Source organism: Zingiber officinale, chromosome 1A (genome assembly GCF_018446385.1).
Source record: "Zingiber officinale cultivar Zhangliang chromosome 1A, Zo_v1.1, whole genome shotgun sequence".
Lineage (NCBI taxonomy): Eukaryota > Viridiplantae > Streptophyta > Magnoliopsida > Zingiberales > Zingiberaceae > Zingiber > Zingiber officinale.
This window is the reverse complement of record NC_055987.1, coordinates 4,943,235-4,962,885: the sequence shown is the minus strand read 5'-3', so window position 1 is coordinate 4,962,885 and position 19,651 is coordinate 4,943,235. Positions and strand designations below refer to the sequence as shown.

The window sequence follows — 19,651 nt, the reverse complement described above, 5'->3', positions numbered from 1 at the left end:
TATTCATCCTCCAAGGTAAATAGACAAACTCCACGACTATTAACATTCGATCTTGCATAAACAAGTGTAATGGGCCATTAGACAAAATGTTAGTACCTCAAGGTAGTTTTGATGTAATCAACCAAGTCAAATTAGGTCTTGTTGGTTTTTAACCCTGTGCCTAAGTGTGCAAGAACTTAGGAGCACAGAAAGTCGAGCAAAAAGCGCAGCTAGCGAGAAGGACAGCACAGGAGAGAGCCAACGGGCTTGGTGCATCCAAGGGATGAGGTGCTGCGGAAGAGTATACGGACGGACGAGAAGGAGGCGCGCGCGTTTCTAAGGGACGAGAAACCGGAGCGGAAGAATGCTCGAAGGGCAAAAGTTGGATTTGCGTAAGCCCTATTCCGGATGGCCGAGATCGCCCAAGCGAACAGAGGCGGAGCGGAAGATCCTGACCGATGCGAGCGGGACCAGAGCTGAAGACCCGAACCAAGGCGAGCGGAAACGGAATGGAAGACCGGGACCGAAAAATCAACAAAAGTTGATTTTTCGGTCCGGGGCGCCCCGAGCTAATCCGAGGCGCCTAGACTTGTCCGGAGGGCCCGGACCTGATCCGGGCGCCCGGACTTCGAACACCCGGAGCAGAAAATTAACCGGAACATGACGTGGCACGTTCCCTTGCGACAGAGATAAAAGTTTATCCCCTCCCAGGCGCCTGGAACCCTTCCAGGAGCCTCGACCAGGTATAGCCCTGGTCCAAATGGTTGAACAACACTTGAGAACACATGTAAACGATTTTTTTTGTCTAGCTCTATATTTTGAGTACTTCAACTACTGTAAGAGGCTTCTCTGCTTGAATGAGACATTAGTACGTTTTCAATTTCCTTGGATTAACAACCTTCCCGATTGTAACCAAGTAAACCTCGGCCTCTTCCTTCTTAATCAGTTTTCTTTATTCCTTTATATGCAAGTGTTAATGTTAATTAAGTTATAAGTCGAGAATGGTTTTTTTGTTTTTCATTGCATGGCTATAACAACTACTTGGTTCCCGATTGTAACCAAGTAAACCTCGCCTGGAATGGGTCTAAGCGCCTAGAGTTGACTTTATTCGATCCAAGCCCTCTGCTCCGGTGATGCTCGCCTCGGTCCACGTCTTCCGCTCCAGCTCCACTCGCTTGGGTGATTTCGATCATCCGGAATAGGGCTCACCCGAACCCAACTTCCTACCTTCTCGAGCAAGCTTCCGTTCCGGCTTCACGTCCCTCGGAATCACCGCGTGCTTCCTTCTTGTCCGCCAACGTACTCTTCCGCAGCTCTCCGTCCCTCGGACGCACTGAGCCCATCGGCTCTCTCCCGTGCCGACCTTCTCGCTAGCTGCATCTTTTGCTCCTCGAGCAAATCTTCCGCTCTGGCTTCTCGTCCCTCGGAAACACTACACGCTCCCTTCTCGTCCGTCGATGTACTCTTCCACTCGTCCCAGACACACCGAACCCGTTGGCTCTCTCCCGTGTCGTCCTTCTCGCTAGTTGCGTCTTTTGTTCGACATCCTGTGCTCCTAAGTTCCTGCACACTTAGACACAGGGTCAAGCACAACAGGACCTAACTTAACTTGTTTGATCACATCAAAACAACCTTGGGGTACCAACAGTAGGAACTTGTACTCGTTCCAAAATCATATTTAGGACTGTATTTCTGAACTTAGTGCTTTTAGAAAGAAAATTAAATATTTAAACTCTTTAAGAAGCTTTGTCTAGAAGTGGTTGATGCTCCAATAACCAAGAAGGCCTAGTACCTCACCACAGACTGGAAGTCAATTATTGAATTGAATGTTTAATTATGAAGCATTTAACTAATGCTTTAAAGTTTTGTTAGAAAAATTTATTCTAATCATTAAATTTTGTTTAAGTTTTTTTTAAAAAAAGGTTAATCTAAACAATCTTTTGAAATTTTCATGAACTAGTGAACAAAATGCAAATTTTTTAAAATTTTAAAGTTTTCATGAACTTTTTGTGAAATTTTTTTTTTCAACCCTTGCTAAAGTTTTTATTATTAAAGTTTTTTTAATCAAAATTTTTAGAACTTAACTTTTCTTTTTTTGTTTTGTTTTTCCCTTAGACTTTTTAGATCTTCTAAGTAATATGTCTAACATACTCCACTTTTAATGTGATCAAAAGGGGAAGTAGTAAAGATTAAGCCTAGGGGGAGGGTAGTACAATTTTAATTTTTAATTTTTGTACTTAATTTTTGTACTTACAAATTTTTTGCAAAAATTATAACTGTTATTTGTTTATGGTTTACCTTAACTTAACTTGGGTTTGAACATATCAAAAAAGGGGAGATTGTTAGTACCCCAAGGTAGTTTTGATGTGATCAACCAAGTCAGGTTAGGTTCTGTTGGTTTTTAACCCCGAGCAAAAGACGCAGCTAGCGAGGACGGCACGGGAGAGAGCCGACAGCCTCAGTGCGTCCGCAGGACGAAATGCTGTGGAAGAGTATTCGGGCGGACGAGAAGGAGGCGGGCGGCATTTTCAAGGGACGAGAAGCCGAAGCGGAAGAATGCTCGAAGGCCGGAAGTTGGTTTCGGGTGAGCCCTATTCTGAATGGCCGAGATCACCCAAGCGAGCGGAGCCAGAGCGGAAGATCCTGACCAATGCGAGCAGGACCGGAGCGGAAGACCCGGACCAAGGCGAGCGGAAAAGGAGCGCAAGACAGGGACCGAAAAATCAACAAAAGCTGATTTTTCGGTTCGGGGCGCCCCGAGCTGATTCGAGGCGCCCAAACCTGGTCCAAGCACCCGGAACCCTTCCGAGCGCCCGAAGCATAAAATTATCCGGAGCGCGACGTGGCGCATTCCGTTGCGACGAGGATAAAAGTTTATCCCCTCCTAGGCGTAGGCGTTTGGAACTCTTCCAGGCGCCTCGACCAGGGCTATAAATACAGCCCTGGTCCAAATGGTTGAACAACATTTGAGAACACTTGTAAACGATTTCTTTTGTCTAGCTTTGTATTTTGAGTACTTCAATTATGCCGCCCGAAGGAGACATTAGTGTGCTTTCAACTTTATTAGATTAACAGCCTTTCTGGTTGTAACCAAGTAAACCTCGGCCTCTTCCTTCTTAATCAGTTTTCTTTATTCCTTTATACGCAAGTGTTAATGTTAATTAAGTTATAAGTCGAGAAAGGTTTTTTTGTTTTTCATTGCAGGGCTATTCACCCCCTTTAGCCGGCCGCCACCGGTCCTAACACAATTGGTTGCCTATCTTATAGCTCGAGTTTTTAGTATAAGTGGTTGGCCAATCAATGCACTTCATCTTCTTCTCTCCGCTCTTTTGACCTAAAGTTGCAATGATGCAAGATTTTCTAATTCACAATTCAATTTATTGTGCATATGATCAAAGATAAGCAATTTTTCTCTCTTCCAATATCTCTTATCTTAGAGTCCATGTCAAACTTTTACTCCATTTTTGTTGACATCTTCTACCTCTCTTGGAGAAAATGATCAAGAACTTAATCTCTAGTAAAAATTGAGCCCTAATTTAGTTTTGTCTATAGATAGTTCTACCAATTTCCATAAAGTTTTACAAGATATGTTAGGTTCATGTCTTCTTCTCAAGTAGATGCCAAAACATCCCTCAATGTAGCGCATGATATTTTCTCCTTGTCTGTAACGTAATTTTAGATATTGAATCTCTCTTCTAATTAATTGCTTGTCAAAATGTGAATATTGGAATCCAATTCTATCCATTTTCTCAATTTGTCCAGTTTGAAAGAGAATTAAGGATGAAGATATTAATCAAGAGGAATGTCATCCTTTGAAGAACAAACCAACTTGAATCTTCATCAAATGTAGTTGTCTATTCTTTTGAAGATCGATACAGAAGAGGTAACATTATCAAGGTCTCTCGAGTTACAATTTGTCTTCATTTTTATTGAATGTGTTATTAGTTTTACATTTTGTTTTTCTATTTATGGCCTTTTCTAGTATGTGTAACAAATTGAAAATAATTTGTGCTCCAAATCAAGAGGGGATATTAGAGTTAGATATATGAATGATAGTAAGTTAGTATATACAGATTTTTACTCTCACAATAGATATTTAGTCGGTAAGAATTATGTTCACAGCAATATATGACTAGTGTCATAATGGTTCTTTCAATACAGTACAGTTACATCCATTGTTAATTCAGACTACCGAAAATGTAATTTAACTATAATAGTCTAAAAAGGAAGGATTTTAACAAAGAGAAAATCTGCAATCATACAGTTCTAGGACGTGTAGATATTCATCATCTAATGTAGAATTATGGCATATGACCCCTGTCCAATTTGATATGCATGGATCTCCATCATTCCAATTGTCAAGATGTCCCAGAGGATCAATCAAATTGCTCTTGATAGCTCCCAAAGCACTAACTGTGATAAAAATAAATAAGAAAAAAATATGAAAATCATATAAGGACTGGAGAATAATTTCATTGCCAAGAACAAATAACACATCATAGAATGGAGCATCTTAAATGGAAGAATAAAAGCTAATTATAACCAGAATTGTTTTGATTGCTAGTCCAGTTTCTCTCTCGCGTTCATAAGTAAGGAATACTTTCAGGTTAAACAAAAAAATGTATCCACTATAGTATCTTACACAGCAGTTCACCATATCCATATTATGGTACTACAAGCTAAAATCACTGAGGTACCGAAATAGACTCTATTTACTTAAGGAAATGAGAGTAAAGATGCAGAAAGCCAAGAGATGGATTTACCTTCTGATGGATCTGTTGTCTGTGCTTCTGCATACTGCATGTACTTAAAATACAGAGTAGACAATATAATCCCGTAAAAGAGAAGTTTAGCTGACATCTCAATGGCAATTCTTTATAGAATCTTCGAATTCCCAAGACGTCAGTTATTTTTTGCTAATCTCGCACCAAAAGGGCATCGTATATAATTCTGGCAGATAACAAGCAGCTGTTATTTGCATAGTCAAGTCAGTAAGAAACAATATTCAGACCAAGAAAAAGATAAAAACTTTATTATCATTAAAAAAATCTATTATTTAACATTAGTTTGCTGCTTGCATAAGAAAAACTGTTGTGCCTCAGATTCTGAACATAGAACTTAAAGATTGGTTAAAGCGATGAAAAAATTATAAGGAGTTTTAGCATCACAAACAACGTGTGAATGGATTATCTTCACAATCCACCCCCAAATAGACTGAGTATCAAGAATCACTTGATGTTTGGTTGGCTCACGCCTTAACTACCATCACTTGAACAATCATAACAGAAACGGAAATGAAATGAAAATAATAAAAAAAAAAATTCATGAAGAGCTGAGAAATCATGGTTAGTTGTCTTGAGAGATAGAGAGAAGCCTATAAACGCTCAAAATAAAACAGATGGCAATAATAATAATAATTAACGGAGATACATTTACAAATTCAGACACTTCCAGACATCCACAGAAAACAATGATGCTCAAATCGGCATACATACAAAGAAAAAAGAAAAAAAAACAAACAAACAAAAGGAAACTCGAGAACACGCAGTCAGAACAACCTTGGACATGTTATAACGGACCACTGTTTCCCGAGTAACATCTCAAAACCGAGAAGGAAGAAACGAACAAGAGATGGCTCAAAAATTACCAAACCGCACCACAAATAGGAGGAGGAACGGAGATCGCGCGGAGGCGAAAGCAGTAGGAAAGAAGGCGGAGAGTGTGCGCGATACGCCGTCGGACCAGGTCGAAGAGGGCAGCGAGAAAGTGGTTGTGCGGCAACATCTTCCTTCCTCCATCGTATTAAATTTCTTCCTATCACAACGCCGCTCGCTGTCGATCGAGAGATCGAGGTTGACTTCCCTGGCAGAGGGGGGTGAAAAGTGGGGGAAAGAAGATACCGAAGATGATGGCAGCGAGAATAAAATAAAATAAATCCAGTGGGTTTTTAAAAAATAAATAAGCAGGGATTTAGATTGCGAAATTACCAAAAAGGGTTCGGCCGTCGTGTAATCCTGACCGTCCAGGGAACGGGTGGGTATGATAATTAAGAGCAAGTTTGAATTAATAAAGGAATTAAACAAAGATATGCATTCCGAGTATTATTTGTTAAATGGGCGGTTATAACTTTCAAAAATAATTAAAATAATTATAATTATAATTTTATTAGATATAATTTTTTTAAAATTGACTTTAATAACCATCAAATTTTTATAAAATTCCAACTTAAAATAATGAAAAGGGCATTCTTGCTATTTCAGCGCTTTAAAATTTTGGGTGTTGACTGCGTTTTAGTATTCCGAAATCGCTTGGCCAGAAATTTGACTTGGACATTGCAACGTGGTTTTGACTTTGTTCTTCCTTGTGCTCATAAAATACCTATTTATAAGGTCATTTATATCACATCGATCAAGGGAAAATCCATAGAGAAAATTGAAATTAATTTTGTAGATTTTATATTGAAACTACTTTTCTACTAAACACAAGTGAGAAGTGATTCGGAAGGTTAAGAGCATTGGGAAGATATATTTAGATGCGTTGAATTTTGATTTGATTCCTAAATTAATATGGAGAAGAAAAAGAATATAGAGAAAGATATATTTGGACACATCAAATTTTGACCCTGATATTATGTGACAATACCTTATACCTTAATCACTTACTGTTTCAAAGAAATTTCTATTATTACATATAATAAAATCAATTATCAATAAACTGTTACACTAATTGAAAATGCTGAATAATTTTTGAAAAAAAATGATATTTATACCAAATTAGTCTCACTTGAATCTACACAACATGTATATCTCTTTTGTATAGTATAATTAACTTATTTGTTCATGATTAAGAGCATCCGTTTATAATATCTTTAAATTTTAAAATAAGTTATCCATTTTATTAAATTTAAATAATTATTTTTTACAATCTACTCTATTAAGTGGGGCGATGTGGATGCTCAAAGATAATTAAGTGGGGCCTTAATTTTGATTGCCCATTAACTCAGGTAGAGAAAAATAGGTGGGGTGGCTATTGATTAAGTACATGACAAGGAAAATCACATTAATTAATGTCGCATTAAACACAGATTATAATTAGATCAATAATTTAATTAGCAGCAGCCATGCTGAGATGTTGATCGATGAACAGTCGTGAGCTATTAATCATAAGCTCATAATTCAACCATAAAGTACTTAGTATGTCTATCAAATGTGAAATTATTTAATAAAGTCAAATTTCCATCAAATATGAGAAATATTTATGTTTATGGATGATTTAGGTAAGAGGCGTTAGCAAGAATGGGTCAATTCAACAGTAGGCTCTCAATTCAACAGTAGGTGAGAAACGTTTTGTGTTTTTCCCCTTTTTCCTATCCAAAAATTAAGGAGGTGTTTGGTTTAGGGGAATAGGAGTGGAGAATGAGAATGAGAATCATTGATTGTCATTGTTAATGTTTGGATTATAGGAATAGGAATGCAAATAAAGGAATGAATCTTTGAAATTGGGTAATAACTCATTCTCATGTACCTCCCCTTCAATGAGTCATTACCCTATTTTCATCAATCAAAATATTTTTTTATTCTAAAAATACCCTTGGCCTAAAACTAAAATTTTCTCCCTTAATACGAAATATCAAAATATATTTATTTATTTTTTCTTTCATATCACTTCTCTCTCCTTGTTCTCTCTTATCATATTTTCTCTCTCATCATTTTATCACACACTTTCTCTCTCCTTAATCTTTCCTATCACACTCTCTTTCCTCTTTTTTCTCATTACATTTTCTCTCTCATCATACTTTCTCTCTCCTCAATCTCTTCCATCGCACTCTCTTCCTTCTTTTTCTCTCATCATATTTTCTCTCTCATCATACTTTCTCTCTCCTCAATCTCCCTCATCACACTATCTTTTTTTTTTCTTATCACACTTTCGCTCTCATTACATTTTATCTTTCCTCAATCTCTCTTGTCACACTCCTTTTTTTTTCCTCAACGCACTTTCTCTCTCATCATACTTTTTCTCTCCTCAATCTCTCCCATCACACTCACTGCTCTCTTTTTTCCTCATCACACTTTATCTCTCATCATACTTTCTCTCTCCTCAATCTCTCTCATCACACTCTCTCCCCTCATTTTTCTCATTACATTTTCTCTCTTCATCCTCTTCCATCATACTTTCTCTCACATCATATTTTCTCTCTCATCTTCTCTCATCATGATCTCTCCTATCACACTCTCTTTTCTCATTTTCTCTCATCACACTTTCTCTCTCTTTATTCTTTCTCATCAGACTTTCTCCTTCATCATTCTCTTTCATCATATTTTTCTCTCACATTCATCTTTCTCACATCTAATTTTTCTCTTATTTTCCTTTAAGCGTAAAAAGGAAAATTTTGATTTATTCCGATAGAAAATATGTAACTAACTAAACATTGCTTTTAAGAGTGATATTCATGCTCATATTCATTCTCATTCCACAATACAATGATTCTCATTCCGATTCCTATTTCTAGGAAAGAATCAAACGGCTCCTATGGCTCCGGCTCACTTTTCAATGACCCGAACCGGCTCAAAGATTGGAATAGTCCAACGACAAAGATTAACTCCATTAACAAAGTTTCCCGACGCTCAGGTAAATCTTTGACGGATTGAATAAAATATATTAAAAAGGCGAAAGTATCTACGCGACGCAGCAGATGCCCAAAGATTCTTCGCAAATCTTCCCCATCAGATCTCAGCTATGCCATGTAGAAAGGTCAGCAGCTTGATCGACACAGATCTCCTTTTTTTTGTTTTTTCTTCGTTGACTTTCACCTCGTGCTTTCTACTTTTGACTATTTTCCGCTCCGTAATTCTCGTTCTCTTACGTCCAACTCCACAAATAATAAAAATATATTTTCCTTGACACTCAAGTAATCTTTGTTCGATTCAAAAAAATATATTAGAAAAAAAAACAAAAGAAAGAGTATTAACGTGATGCAGCAGATGATCAAAGATTGATCGCCAAGTCTCCCACGTCAGAAATCAGCTTTTCCAGCTGATGCAGACGCCACCACTGTCAGTGGCGTGGCCAGTATTATAGGAAGGACGATTGTTGATCCGGAGAAATGATTTTAAAAACTTTCAAATATCACAATTTAAAAAACTAAAAATTAAATTTAAATTAGAAAATTTTGAACGTAGCCATTGACTCTGATTTAACGATATGTCCATCTTTAAAATTTATCTATAACTAAAATCAAAAAATCATATATAATTTTACTTATAAATTATAAGTATTCCAATATACGATATCTTCATTCAAATCTAAATAATCATCTAATTATAAGGAAAAAGGAGAGAAAAAAATAAAAAAGAAAGATGAGCGAAAGGATGACGTGTCATATGGCATGACGAGGTTGTACATCATTAGAGAGAGCTTAAAAATATCCTAATTTGTTTTAAATCGATTGAATCAGTTTAAATCTTAAACTTAGTTCGATCATAATTTAACCAAATTAACGTTAAATCAATTCCAATTTAAACCAATATAATTTTTATCTCTGCACCTACCCATTGGATTTATTTAGAACTCGATCCAATTTTAATTTAACGACCTCACTTTATGTTCTACCATTTAATTCATACATTTATTATTAGAATTTTATTTTTAAAAATCAATACTTAACATTTCAAGTCACAATGTTTACTCGTAAAAGTGGTACCAATAGATAGCTAGATCATGAATTTTCTAAATATACAATCAATTTTAATTTTCTAACAACTAATAGTGATGAATGGACCGGTCAAATAACTAAGATAACATCTTAGTTTTTTTTTAATGTTAGGGGTGCAGTCGCACCCCAAGCTACTCCCATGGCTACGTCACCAACGACGGTCATTATCAAATCATTTTATCAATAGCTTGAGCAACACAAACACCTCTAATACGACAATTTATTTTAGCCCTGCCCTACGGGATAATGATTATAGTGAGTTATCAATCAAAGTTAAAATAGATCAAGCATGATCCAAAAATAATATAATATAGTTTAGATAAGACTCAAGTTCAATCAAATCGACTCAAATATCGGCATCTATCCTAGCTTAGCCCCAGGTCCCAATATCATCTCTTAGTCTCAGCTTCCAATCTCAACATCTACCCTTATTTAGCCCTAGATCCTAGCACTATCTTTCAGCCTCGGCTCTCAGTCCCAACATTAGCTTGAAGTCCTAGTACCTTCTCTCAGTCTTAGCTCCTAAGGCCGACTTATCTATCTCAGTCCTAGTCACCGACACCCTTTCTCAGCATCGGATCTTGTCATCTTCTCAGTCTCGGCCCCAGTCACCTATACTCTCTCTTAGCATTGAATCTCGACATCTTCTCAATCTTGGTCTTAGATCCTAACTTTATCTATTCTCAAAGTCACGCTCAAGATGGACTCTACATGAGCTCGCTGACAATGATTATGAACATGGAATCCTAAGAATTGGGAAGCGATTACTAGTTTATCAGATCTAGTATTCTAGATGTCCCCTACTGACACATGGCGCTGGATGAACAAGGAGACAATCTAATGCGCTATTGGATCTGATCTCCTTATCAACTTGTATGATGATAATATTTTGATTGACGTGAATATGTTTTAATTTTCTGACAACTATACATACACTTATGAATACTCGAGTTGGGTGTCCCCTCGGGGCGGTGCGATGGTTAAAACATGGGGTGTTGCCACATGAGGTCTTGGGGTCGAAACTCGGCGTGACCGAGCATGACCTCCTTCATGTCTTGGCCATTTGCACTAAAGGCTAGTAGCCACCCGTGATTTACCTCCTCCGTGTTGGCCTAGGGACGAGTTGGCGGGGGCGCTGGGGGCGAGCGAATCACCTTTTGTCACATGAATACTCGAGTTGGGAGCTTCCTTAATATTATCATCAGCCACGAATGAATACTCGAGTTGGGTTGGTAGTCCTCAGGGCATAGCATAGCTGGGGGCGCATAGTTTCGTGGTCGAGAGATCCAGGGTTCGATTCTTGGGGTGTCATTACTTGGGATTAGCATCCCGGCCATGCGCTTTCAATTGTGTACCTGCATTTGCTCCCTTCATATCCATCTGACCAACTTTAGGGGGTCGCTGATATAGCGGTTCCACATTTTTTTTTATGAATAGTCGAGTTGGGGGTCCCCAGGGCATAACACAGATAGGGGCACATGGTTTTGTGGCCGATAGGTCCAGGGTTTGATCCTTGGGGTGACATTACTTGAGGTTAACGCCCTAGTCATGCGCTTTCAACTGTGTATATGCATTTATCTCCCTCCATATCCATGTGACCGACTCCAGGGGGTCGTTGATGTGACGGTTCCATATTTTTTTTATGAATAGTCGAGTTGGGGGTCCCCAGGGCGTAACACAGCTGGGGCACATGGTTTCGTGGTCGAGAGGTTCAGGGTTTGATTTTCGGAGTGTCATTATCTGGGGTTAGCATCCCGACCATGCGCTTTCAGCTATGTACTTGCATTTACCTCCCTCCATATCCGTGGGACCGGCTCTAGAGGGATCGCTGATGTGACGGTTCCACATATTTTTATGAATAGTCGAGTTGGGCATATTATTGAGCATTTTTCTCCTTAATGAATAGCAGACCTAAGAATGTATTGGTTATCAAGATGGACCTTCATGTGCATTTTTCTAATTTACTTAAGGGGCCGGTGGTAAATTTTCGTGGGGCCAGGTCAGTCATTTCGGGTTCAACGTTATCTCACCAGATTAATCATTTTTTTCGGAGGTGTTGAGACAAATGAATCACCTTTTATCACCCCAAATAGTTGAGTTGGTTATCATAGGATAGATTTGTCAATAAATAAGAATTGATTCCAGAAGTCCGTGAAAACATCCTATTATATGATGACTTGTTTGATTTTCTAATTGATCTCTTATAGATGACTATAAGACCGACCATACGAGGCATCTGAGGTCAACGCATGGTCTGTTTAGAAAAAAAAACAAATGGAATGAAAAGTGATTCCCTCTTCTCTATTTTTGTTTTTTGTTTTTGTTTTTTTATTTTTAATATCACTTTGAGTAAATTCTAACTTGTGCCAGTGATCTAGGATTCATCTCTTGGCCCGTCTAATCCTATTTTGGAGCGTCCTTTCAAGACCTTCATCATTTGCATCAACGATCTCCGATCTCGTGTTGCCCATTCATGTTAATTGGCCATTTGGCCGGATTTTTTTTTTCTTTCTTCGTTGACTTTTCATCTCGCATTTTCTGCTTTTGAGTATTTTGTAAACTGCATCTCGATTCTTTTCTGTTGCTTTTACAGAAATTTCTAATCCGTAATAGTATTTAATTAGTCGAATTTGGAGTGTCGATGCGTCGAATATGAAAATTTTCGTCTAATTTCTTCGTGTTAATGACACCACGGAGCGCTTTCAGGCGCCTTGCGGCGCCGGCCACTGGCGTTCGCCGGACGAAGGTCGTGCGCGTCCATTGCATCGACGCCGACGCCACCGACTCGTCCTCCAGCGACGAGGAAGGCAGAGGCGCCCGACCCCTGGCTAAGCGGCACGTCCAGGAAATTCGCGTCGAGGTCGCCCGGCGGAGGAGCGGCCACGCTCGCCGGGGTCGGTTCCGAGGCGTTCGGCGGCAGCCCTAGGGGCGGCGGGCAGCGGAGATCCGCGATCCAGCACAGGGGAAGTGGCTCTGGCTGGGGACCTTCGACGCGGCCGAGGAGGCGGCCGTGGTCTACGACGCCGCCGCAATCCGCATGAAGGGCGCCGGAGCAGTGACCAACTTCCCCACGTCTGACAAGGCGGCGGCAGGTAACGATTGCAAACACGAGTCGGCCACTGGGGACGGCAACAGATACGGATATGACTGTAATTCATTCGTCTCCCTGAACCCCGTCCACGGATCGAGACGAAGTAGGGCGGACTCCGTTTGATTTCTTCGGCGACGCCGACGTCTTCGGGCTCAGCATCGAGCGTTTGCACTACGCGACTGAGTTATACTCGCCGAGTCTGCTGCGCAGGGAGGGGGACATCACCGAGTTGGCCGGGTCTGAGGCTGACGATTACCTGGTGGAACTCGGAGCCGTCAGCTTCTAGGATGAAATGTCGATATCCTGTCCCCGACGCAGCAAAAATTTTACAGATTCATTAAGAATTAATACAAAGGATGTCCACGTAAAAGAACAGGTGCTAAACCACGTATAAATATAGTGATATTAATATTTTTGGGTTTGCGAAATTCCCCCTTGTTTTTTTGTTTTTTCTTCGTTGACTTTTCATTCGTGATTTCTACTTTGACTATTTCTGCTCCGTAATTCTTGTTCTTCTACGTCCAACTCCATAAATAATAAAAATATATATTATCCTGGACACTCAAGTAAATCTTTGTTCGATTGAAAAAAAAATATCTAAAAAAAAAAGAAAATATCAATGTGATGCAGCAGATGACCAAAGATTGATCGCCAAATCTTCCTCAACAGGTATCCATCTGGTGCAGGCATCAACAGCTTGATCGACACAAATACTCAAGGTATGGCAGTTTCCTTCAGCCCCATATTTAGTGTAGCTCAATGTGGAGATCAATTATTGGGTAAAATTAATTTGGATTATATATGACCCATAGATGATCGAATATAACCCCAATGAGATTGGGGTCCGATCGGATCTGATCGAATTGAATGTTAACATCTATTCTCGCTTAGTCTCAAGTCTCGACATCATCTCTCAATCTCGACTCTCAATCCTAATATCTATCTTGGCTTAACTTTAGCTCCGAGCAATATATCTCAATCTTGGTTTTTAATCCTGACATCTATCGTGACTTAGTCCTAGGTTCTGACATCATCTCTCAGTTTCAGCTCTGGACATCGATATCATCTCTGTCTCGACTTCAATTATTGACACCCTCTCTCAACATTGGATTTTGACATTTTCTCAATCTCTATCTCAAATATGGACTTTATATATTCCACTTTTTTCACCCTCAAGACAGGTATATACCTTACATAGGCTCATTGATAATGACTATGAATATTCCAAAATACATGACATCCTAAGAATGAGAGAGCAGTTACAAGATTGGTCTCTTAAATGCCCATATTGGCACATGGCGCTAGATAAATGGGGAGACAACCAACGACTCTCGGATTTGGTTCTCTCATCGGCTCCTACAATGATGATATATCGGTCAACATGAAGATGCTCTCCTGACAACTATATGTAAGTACCATGAGTTAGTTTTGATGTGGTCAACCAAGTCAAGTTAGATCCTGTATGATTTTGATATCTTGTGTCTTAGTGTACAGAAAATTAAGAACACGAGAAGTCGAGCGAAAGACGTAGCAGACGAGAAGGATGGCATAGGAAGCTAGTCGACGAACTCGGTGCATCAAAGGACGAGATATTGTGGAAGAGCACACCAGTGAACGAGAAGGACGTGGACGACGTTTGAGGGATGAGAAGCCAGGGAGAAAGCTTGTTCGAGGAGAAGGTCAAAGTTGGGTTTGGGTGAGCTCAACTCCAGACAGCGGAAGTATCACCCAAAGAAGAGCGAAAAAGAATTAACCAACTTTGAAGGTTAACTAGTTGAGCCAGCTGGTGCCTAGTGGAAGGCGCCCTCAAGGTGATGAAAGGCGCCCTCGCGTCTTTTCATAGAAGACACCCTCAATCTTGTTGGAAGCACCTTCAGTAACCGTTAACCTCCCATTGGAAAGGATAAAACTGTCACATCCCGGGGGAGTCTCTGTCGAAAAAATTTTGGCAGCATCTCCCTTGTACCGGTGACAAACTGAAACATTACTACAAAGCCCTCGGAGCTACACAAACCTCGGCCAACACGACCGGAACAATAACAATAAAAATAACTAATAATCCACGCAGTTTATATTAACTCAGCCTCTAGTAGACACAACCACGCAGTTTATTTAAATAAAATCTACTCCACTAATATGACGAAAAACTTAAACCCACAACAAAATCCAACGCAGCGAAAAACAAAGACAGTAGACCAAATCTCGATATAAAAATTCTTGAGTACAACCACATATCATAAGTATGTAGGAACATAACAAGGAAACCAAAAGTCCAAAGATAGAAAATTGTCGCGACTCAGGGTGGGGATTAGCGACTGGAACCTCCTGATGGCTTCAACCTGAAATAGAAAATATATCAACGGGGTGAGTCCAACACTTAGTAGATACCAAGCTGACATGCATAGTAAGAAATAACCAATACTTACAATTATGCGTACAGTCTCCTGGAATAATAATAGAAAGTGCAAAATTGAAAGAAATGGAAGAAGTTGTACTCACTAGAACCTCCTATCAGAATAATAAGTTCGTCAGACCAAAAATATCATATCTCCTGTATGCATGTCAATCATATGCATCTACCAAATATGCAGCAAATAAAGTGTAGCAAACACGAGCAATAAATGCAATCCATGTATATGATGTAAATGACATGGTCACCCCTGCCGTTAGTGTTGGTGCGGGAAGCATCCGACGATCGAACCCAAGTTTTGATAATGGCAAAGGGATTCAAAGTTAAGATTACTTGTTTTCTAACATGCTTGAATGAGGTTTCAGGAAAGTCCTAACTGCGGTTAGGCAAATGGAAAATCCTAAGGGGTGGTAACCTTAGGTCCTAGGGGCGACAATCCTAGGAGGAGGAAAATCCTAAGGGGGGGTAATCTTAGGTCTTAGGGGGTAGTAACCCTAGGTGGAGGAAAACCCTAAGGGGCGGCAACCTTAGGTCCTAGGGGGTGGTAACCCTAGGTGGAGGAAAATCTTAAGGGGAGGCAACCTTAGGTCCTAGGGGGTGGTAACCCTATGTGGAGAAAAACCCTAGGGGACGGTAACCCTAGGTCCTAGGGGTGGTAACCCTAGGCAGAAAGTCCAGTCGGTCTGGAGGACCGGACTGACATCAAGTAACTCTGCTGAGTGGAGTAGGTGAGGGTGCGTTACCCGTAAAGGGTGTTGGAGCAATCCCAATTGTCCGCGGGACCATGTATTTTGGTGTTTGGGCAAAGGGTTTAAGTTAGGTTCACCCTTGTATTTGATATGTGTATTTGAGTTGTGCAGGTTTGCAGGATATACATGTGACTCAGGTTGATGGCTTTGGTTCCGGTGAAGGATGGAGCATCCGAGGGACCGTGGACAAGGCAGCGAGGACAAGGGCCGAGGGAAGCGACTTCGAGGCATACGCGAAGGATGACATTGGAGACGAGCCGCGGGCTTGAATGCATCCGAGGGACGAGAGCCAAAGGAAGTAGGATTGAAGGCAAGAGGTCAAAGCTGCAAATGAAGCGTCAAATGAGTCATAAGGGTGAGGGTACGAGTGCACGAGAGATTGTACTCGGAGTAAAATACTAGTTTTAGGGTTTTACTGTAGCAGTACTGTAGTGCTACTATAGCAGTACTGTAGCAGTCGACTGCATATTTTAGCAGTCGACTAGTGCAGTCGACTGAGGCAGTCGACTGGTGTAGTCGACAGAGGCAGTCGACTGGTGCAGTCGACTGAGGCAGTCGACTGGCAGCGAACAGAATGTCTCTGTTCGCTCGGTTAGTGTGAAATCGAGCCGTTGGGATGTAACGGTCGAATTTCCACAGAGGGCAGTCGACTGCATGTTTTAGCAGTCGACTGGTAGGCGGGGTTTTCCAATTCGTGGCCTATATAACCAAGCCTTGGAAGCTTGGTTGAGGTTGACGAAATAGAGGTGGTTAACCCCTATTAGTAGTCTACCAGTGCCCTACCTTCTCAAGAGTCCTTGGTAAGAGTTGTGGTGAGGTTTCTCCACCCACAAGGAGCTACGTGAGCTAGCCGGAGGTCTTCCGGGGAGTAATCCACCGACGGATAGGGATCATCCACCTTACGGACAACCGTGGAGTAGGAGCCTTATCTCCGAACCACGTAAATGATCGTGTAGCTTGGTTTGCATTCTTTCCTTTAGTATTTAGCTTTCTACTTGCTTTGTTTGCATTTTCGCTTGCGCACTAACGTTGTAGAAAGAAGCGAGTATTTGGGGGCGCCGTCTATCCAACCTCCCTTCAAGCCGACCACCGATCCCCCAACAAGTGGTATCAGAGCGAGGCCGCTCTCCATTGGACTAACCGCCAAGGAAGCAAAGATGACCGACTTAATTGAACCGGCAAAGCTTGAAGGTAGAGGCTTGTGGGACATCACGTATTGGATGATGAAGATGTTGGTTGCTACTTGGAAAACCTAGAGGTTCCACTGTACAAAAATTTTGTACAAAGGTCTGAACCTTTTCCTAGCTACCATGTGTTCTTTTAAATTAAATTTTGGATTGCCTGCGGAACTTAACACGTTTGATCCAAAACTTAATCTATTTGTTCTTTTAGGTTTTGACTTGGATCTCCTGCGGAACTTAACACGTTTGATCCAAATCACCTAAGTTATTAATTCTATTAAATATTAATTTCCAAAATTAGTTCCCAGTACTGACGTGGCGAGGCACATGACCTTCTTGGATATGGGAGCAACCACCACCGACTAGACAAACCTTTTAAGGAAAGCTAATATTTAATTTCCTAAAATAACTTTAGGTCAACCGAAAAGAACAATCAAATCACAAGGAAAAGAAAAACAAAAGAACACTATATCGAAAAACATATTCGAAATACTAGAATCGCATGCCTCTTGTATTTGGTATTATTTCCAAAAATAACTAGTATGATGCGGAAAGAAAAATTACTAGTTATACCTTTTAGAAAGACCTCTTGATCTTCTACCGTATTCCTCTTCTAACCTCGGACGTTGTGTGGGCAACGATCTTCCGAGATGAGAACCACCTAGCACCTTCTTCTTCCTTACAAGTTTCGGCCATCAAAACTTCTCCTAGGATGAAGAGGTTCGGCCACCACCACCATGCTCCAAGGGATGCTAGAAAAGAGGCTTCTTTTCTCTCCTTCTTAGTTCCGGCCACCAAAGTTATCTCCACCATGAGAAGGTTTCGGCCACACAAAGGAGAGGAGAGGAAAGAAAGGGCCAGCCACACCCAAGGAAGAAAAGAGAGAGAAAAATAATAGAGTTGTTCTCCTTGAAGCCTCCTCTACCCCCTCTTTTATAATCCTTGGTCTTGACAAATAAGGAAAATTTAATAAAAACTTTCTTAATTCTTTTGCCATTGAAAAGGAAAATTTATTTAATTAAAAACAATTTTTCTTTTCAATTTTGCAATGGTCGGCCACACCAAGAAATCTCCAAGCAAATAAAATTTTAAACACCAATTAAAACTTCCTTATTTGCTTCCGGAAATTTATAAAAATTTCTCAATAATTTTTATCCCTTCATGATTGGTTTATAAAAAGGAATTTTAATAAATTAAAATCTTTCTTTTAAACATATAGATAAAAAGAAAGTTATCTCTATAAATTAAAATCTCTTTTAATCTACAAATAAGGAAAGATATCAAATCTTTTCTTAATCTTTTATAGAAACTTATAAAAGAGAATATTTAATTTTAAACTCTCTTTTAAATCATGAACATGATTAAAAAGGAAAGTTTTCTTAAAATTTAAAATCCTCCTTTAATCAACAAATAAGGAAAGATTTCAAATTTTAAACTCTCTTTTAAACATGTAGATGATTTACAAATAAGGAAAGTTTTTACCAAAAATTAAAACCATCCTTTTAAACTACAAATAAGGAAAGAGATTAATCTCTTCTCTTAATCTTTTGTAGAAAGTTATAAAAGGAAATTTTTAATTTTTAAACTCTCTTTTAAAATTATGATATCCACATAAGAAATAATTTTAATAAAAATCCTTTTTAATATTCTAGTGGTCGGCCACCTAAGCTTGAGACCCAAGCTTTGGCCGGCCACCTACATGACTCATCCACTTGATCTTGGCCGATCCTAGCTTGGGTTCCAAGCTAGCTTGGCCGGCTCCATTGGATGGGTAAGAAGGTGGGTATGCGGTGGGTATAAATCTCTATATACTAGAGGCTACGATAGGGACCGAGAGGAGGAATTGGTTTTGGTCTCCCGATGAAATTAAGCATCCCGTGTTCGCCCCGAAGACACAACTTAATTTCATCAATAATAATTAATTCCACTAAAGAACTATTATTGAACTACCGCACCAATCCCAAATTACATTTTGGGCTCCTTCTTATTATGAGTGTGTTAGTCTCCCTGTGTTTAAGATAACAAATGTCCACTAATTAAGTAAGTTACTGACAACTCACTTAATTAATATCTAGCTCCAAGAGTAGTACCACTCAACTTCATCGTCATGTCGGACTAAGTCCACTTGCAGGGTTTAACATGACAATCCTTATAAGCTCCTCTTGGGGACATTCTCAACCTAGATTACTAGGACACAGTTTCCTTCTATAATCAACAACACACACTATAAGTGATATCATTTCCCAACTTATCGGGCTTATTGATTCATCGAACTAAATCTCACCCATTGATAAATTAAAGAAATAAATATCAAATATATGTGTTTGTTATTATATTAGGATTAAGAGCACACACTTCCATAATAACTGAGGTCTTTGTCCCTTTATAAAGTCAGTATAAAAGAAACGACCTCTAATGGTCCTACTCAATACACTCTTAGTGTACTAGTGTAATTATATAGTTAAGATAAACTAACACCTAATTACACTACGACCTTCCAATGGTTTGTTCCTTTCCATCATGGTCGTG

At 39.7% G+C, this 19,651-nt stretch overlaps 1 protein-coding gene and 1 pseudogene across 5 annotated transcripts in view; one reads left to right on the top strand and one right to left on the bottom strand.

Annotated features, from left to right (window-relative positions):
• The window catches only part of LOC122016222 (probable LRR receptor-like serine/threonine-protein kinase At1g06840), a 41,020-nt gene extending 35,128 nt beyond the window's left edge, over positions 1-5,892 (bottom strand). Inside the window, exons 1-3 of one of the 5 annotated variants that reach the window (XM_042573478.1) lie at positions 5,538-5,892; positions 4,743-4,929; positions 4,242-4,392 (exon numbers count right to left, since the gene is read on the bottom strand). In XM_042573478.1, coding sequence (XP_042429412.1) covers positions 4,242-4,392; positions 4,743-4,839 — 248 coding nt within the window. In that variant the 5' untranslated portion in view covers positions 4,840-4,929; positions 5,538-5,892. Of the gene's footprint in view, positions 1-4,241; positions 4,393-4,742; positions 4,948-5,537 lie in introns of all 5 variants that reach the window. The other 4 variants (XM_042573472.1, XM_042573458.1, XM_042573484.1 and 1 more) reach the window with 4 other exon arrangements.
• A 6,482-nt stretch (positions 5,893-12,374) lies between these two features.
• On the top strand, positions 12,375-13,068 carry LOC121996084 (annotated as a pseudogene).
• The last annotated feature ends 6,583 nt before the right edge of the window (positions 13,069-19,651 follow it).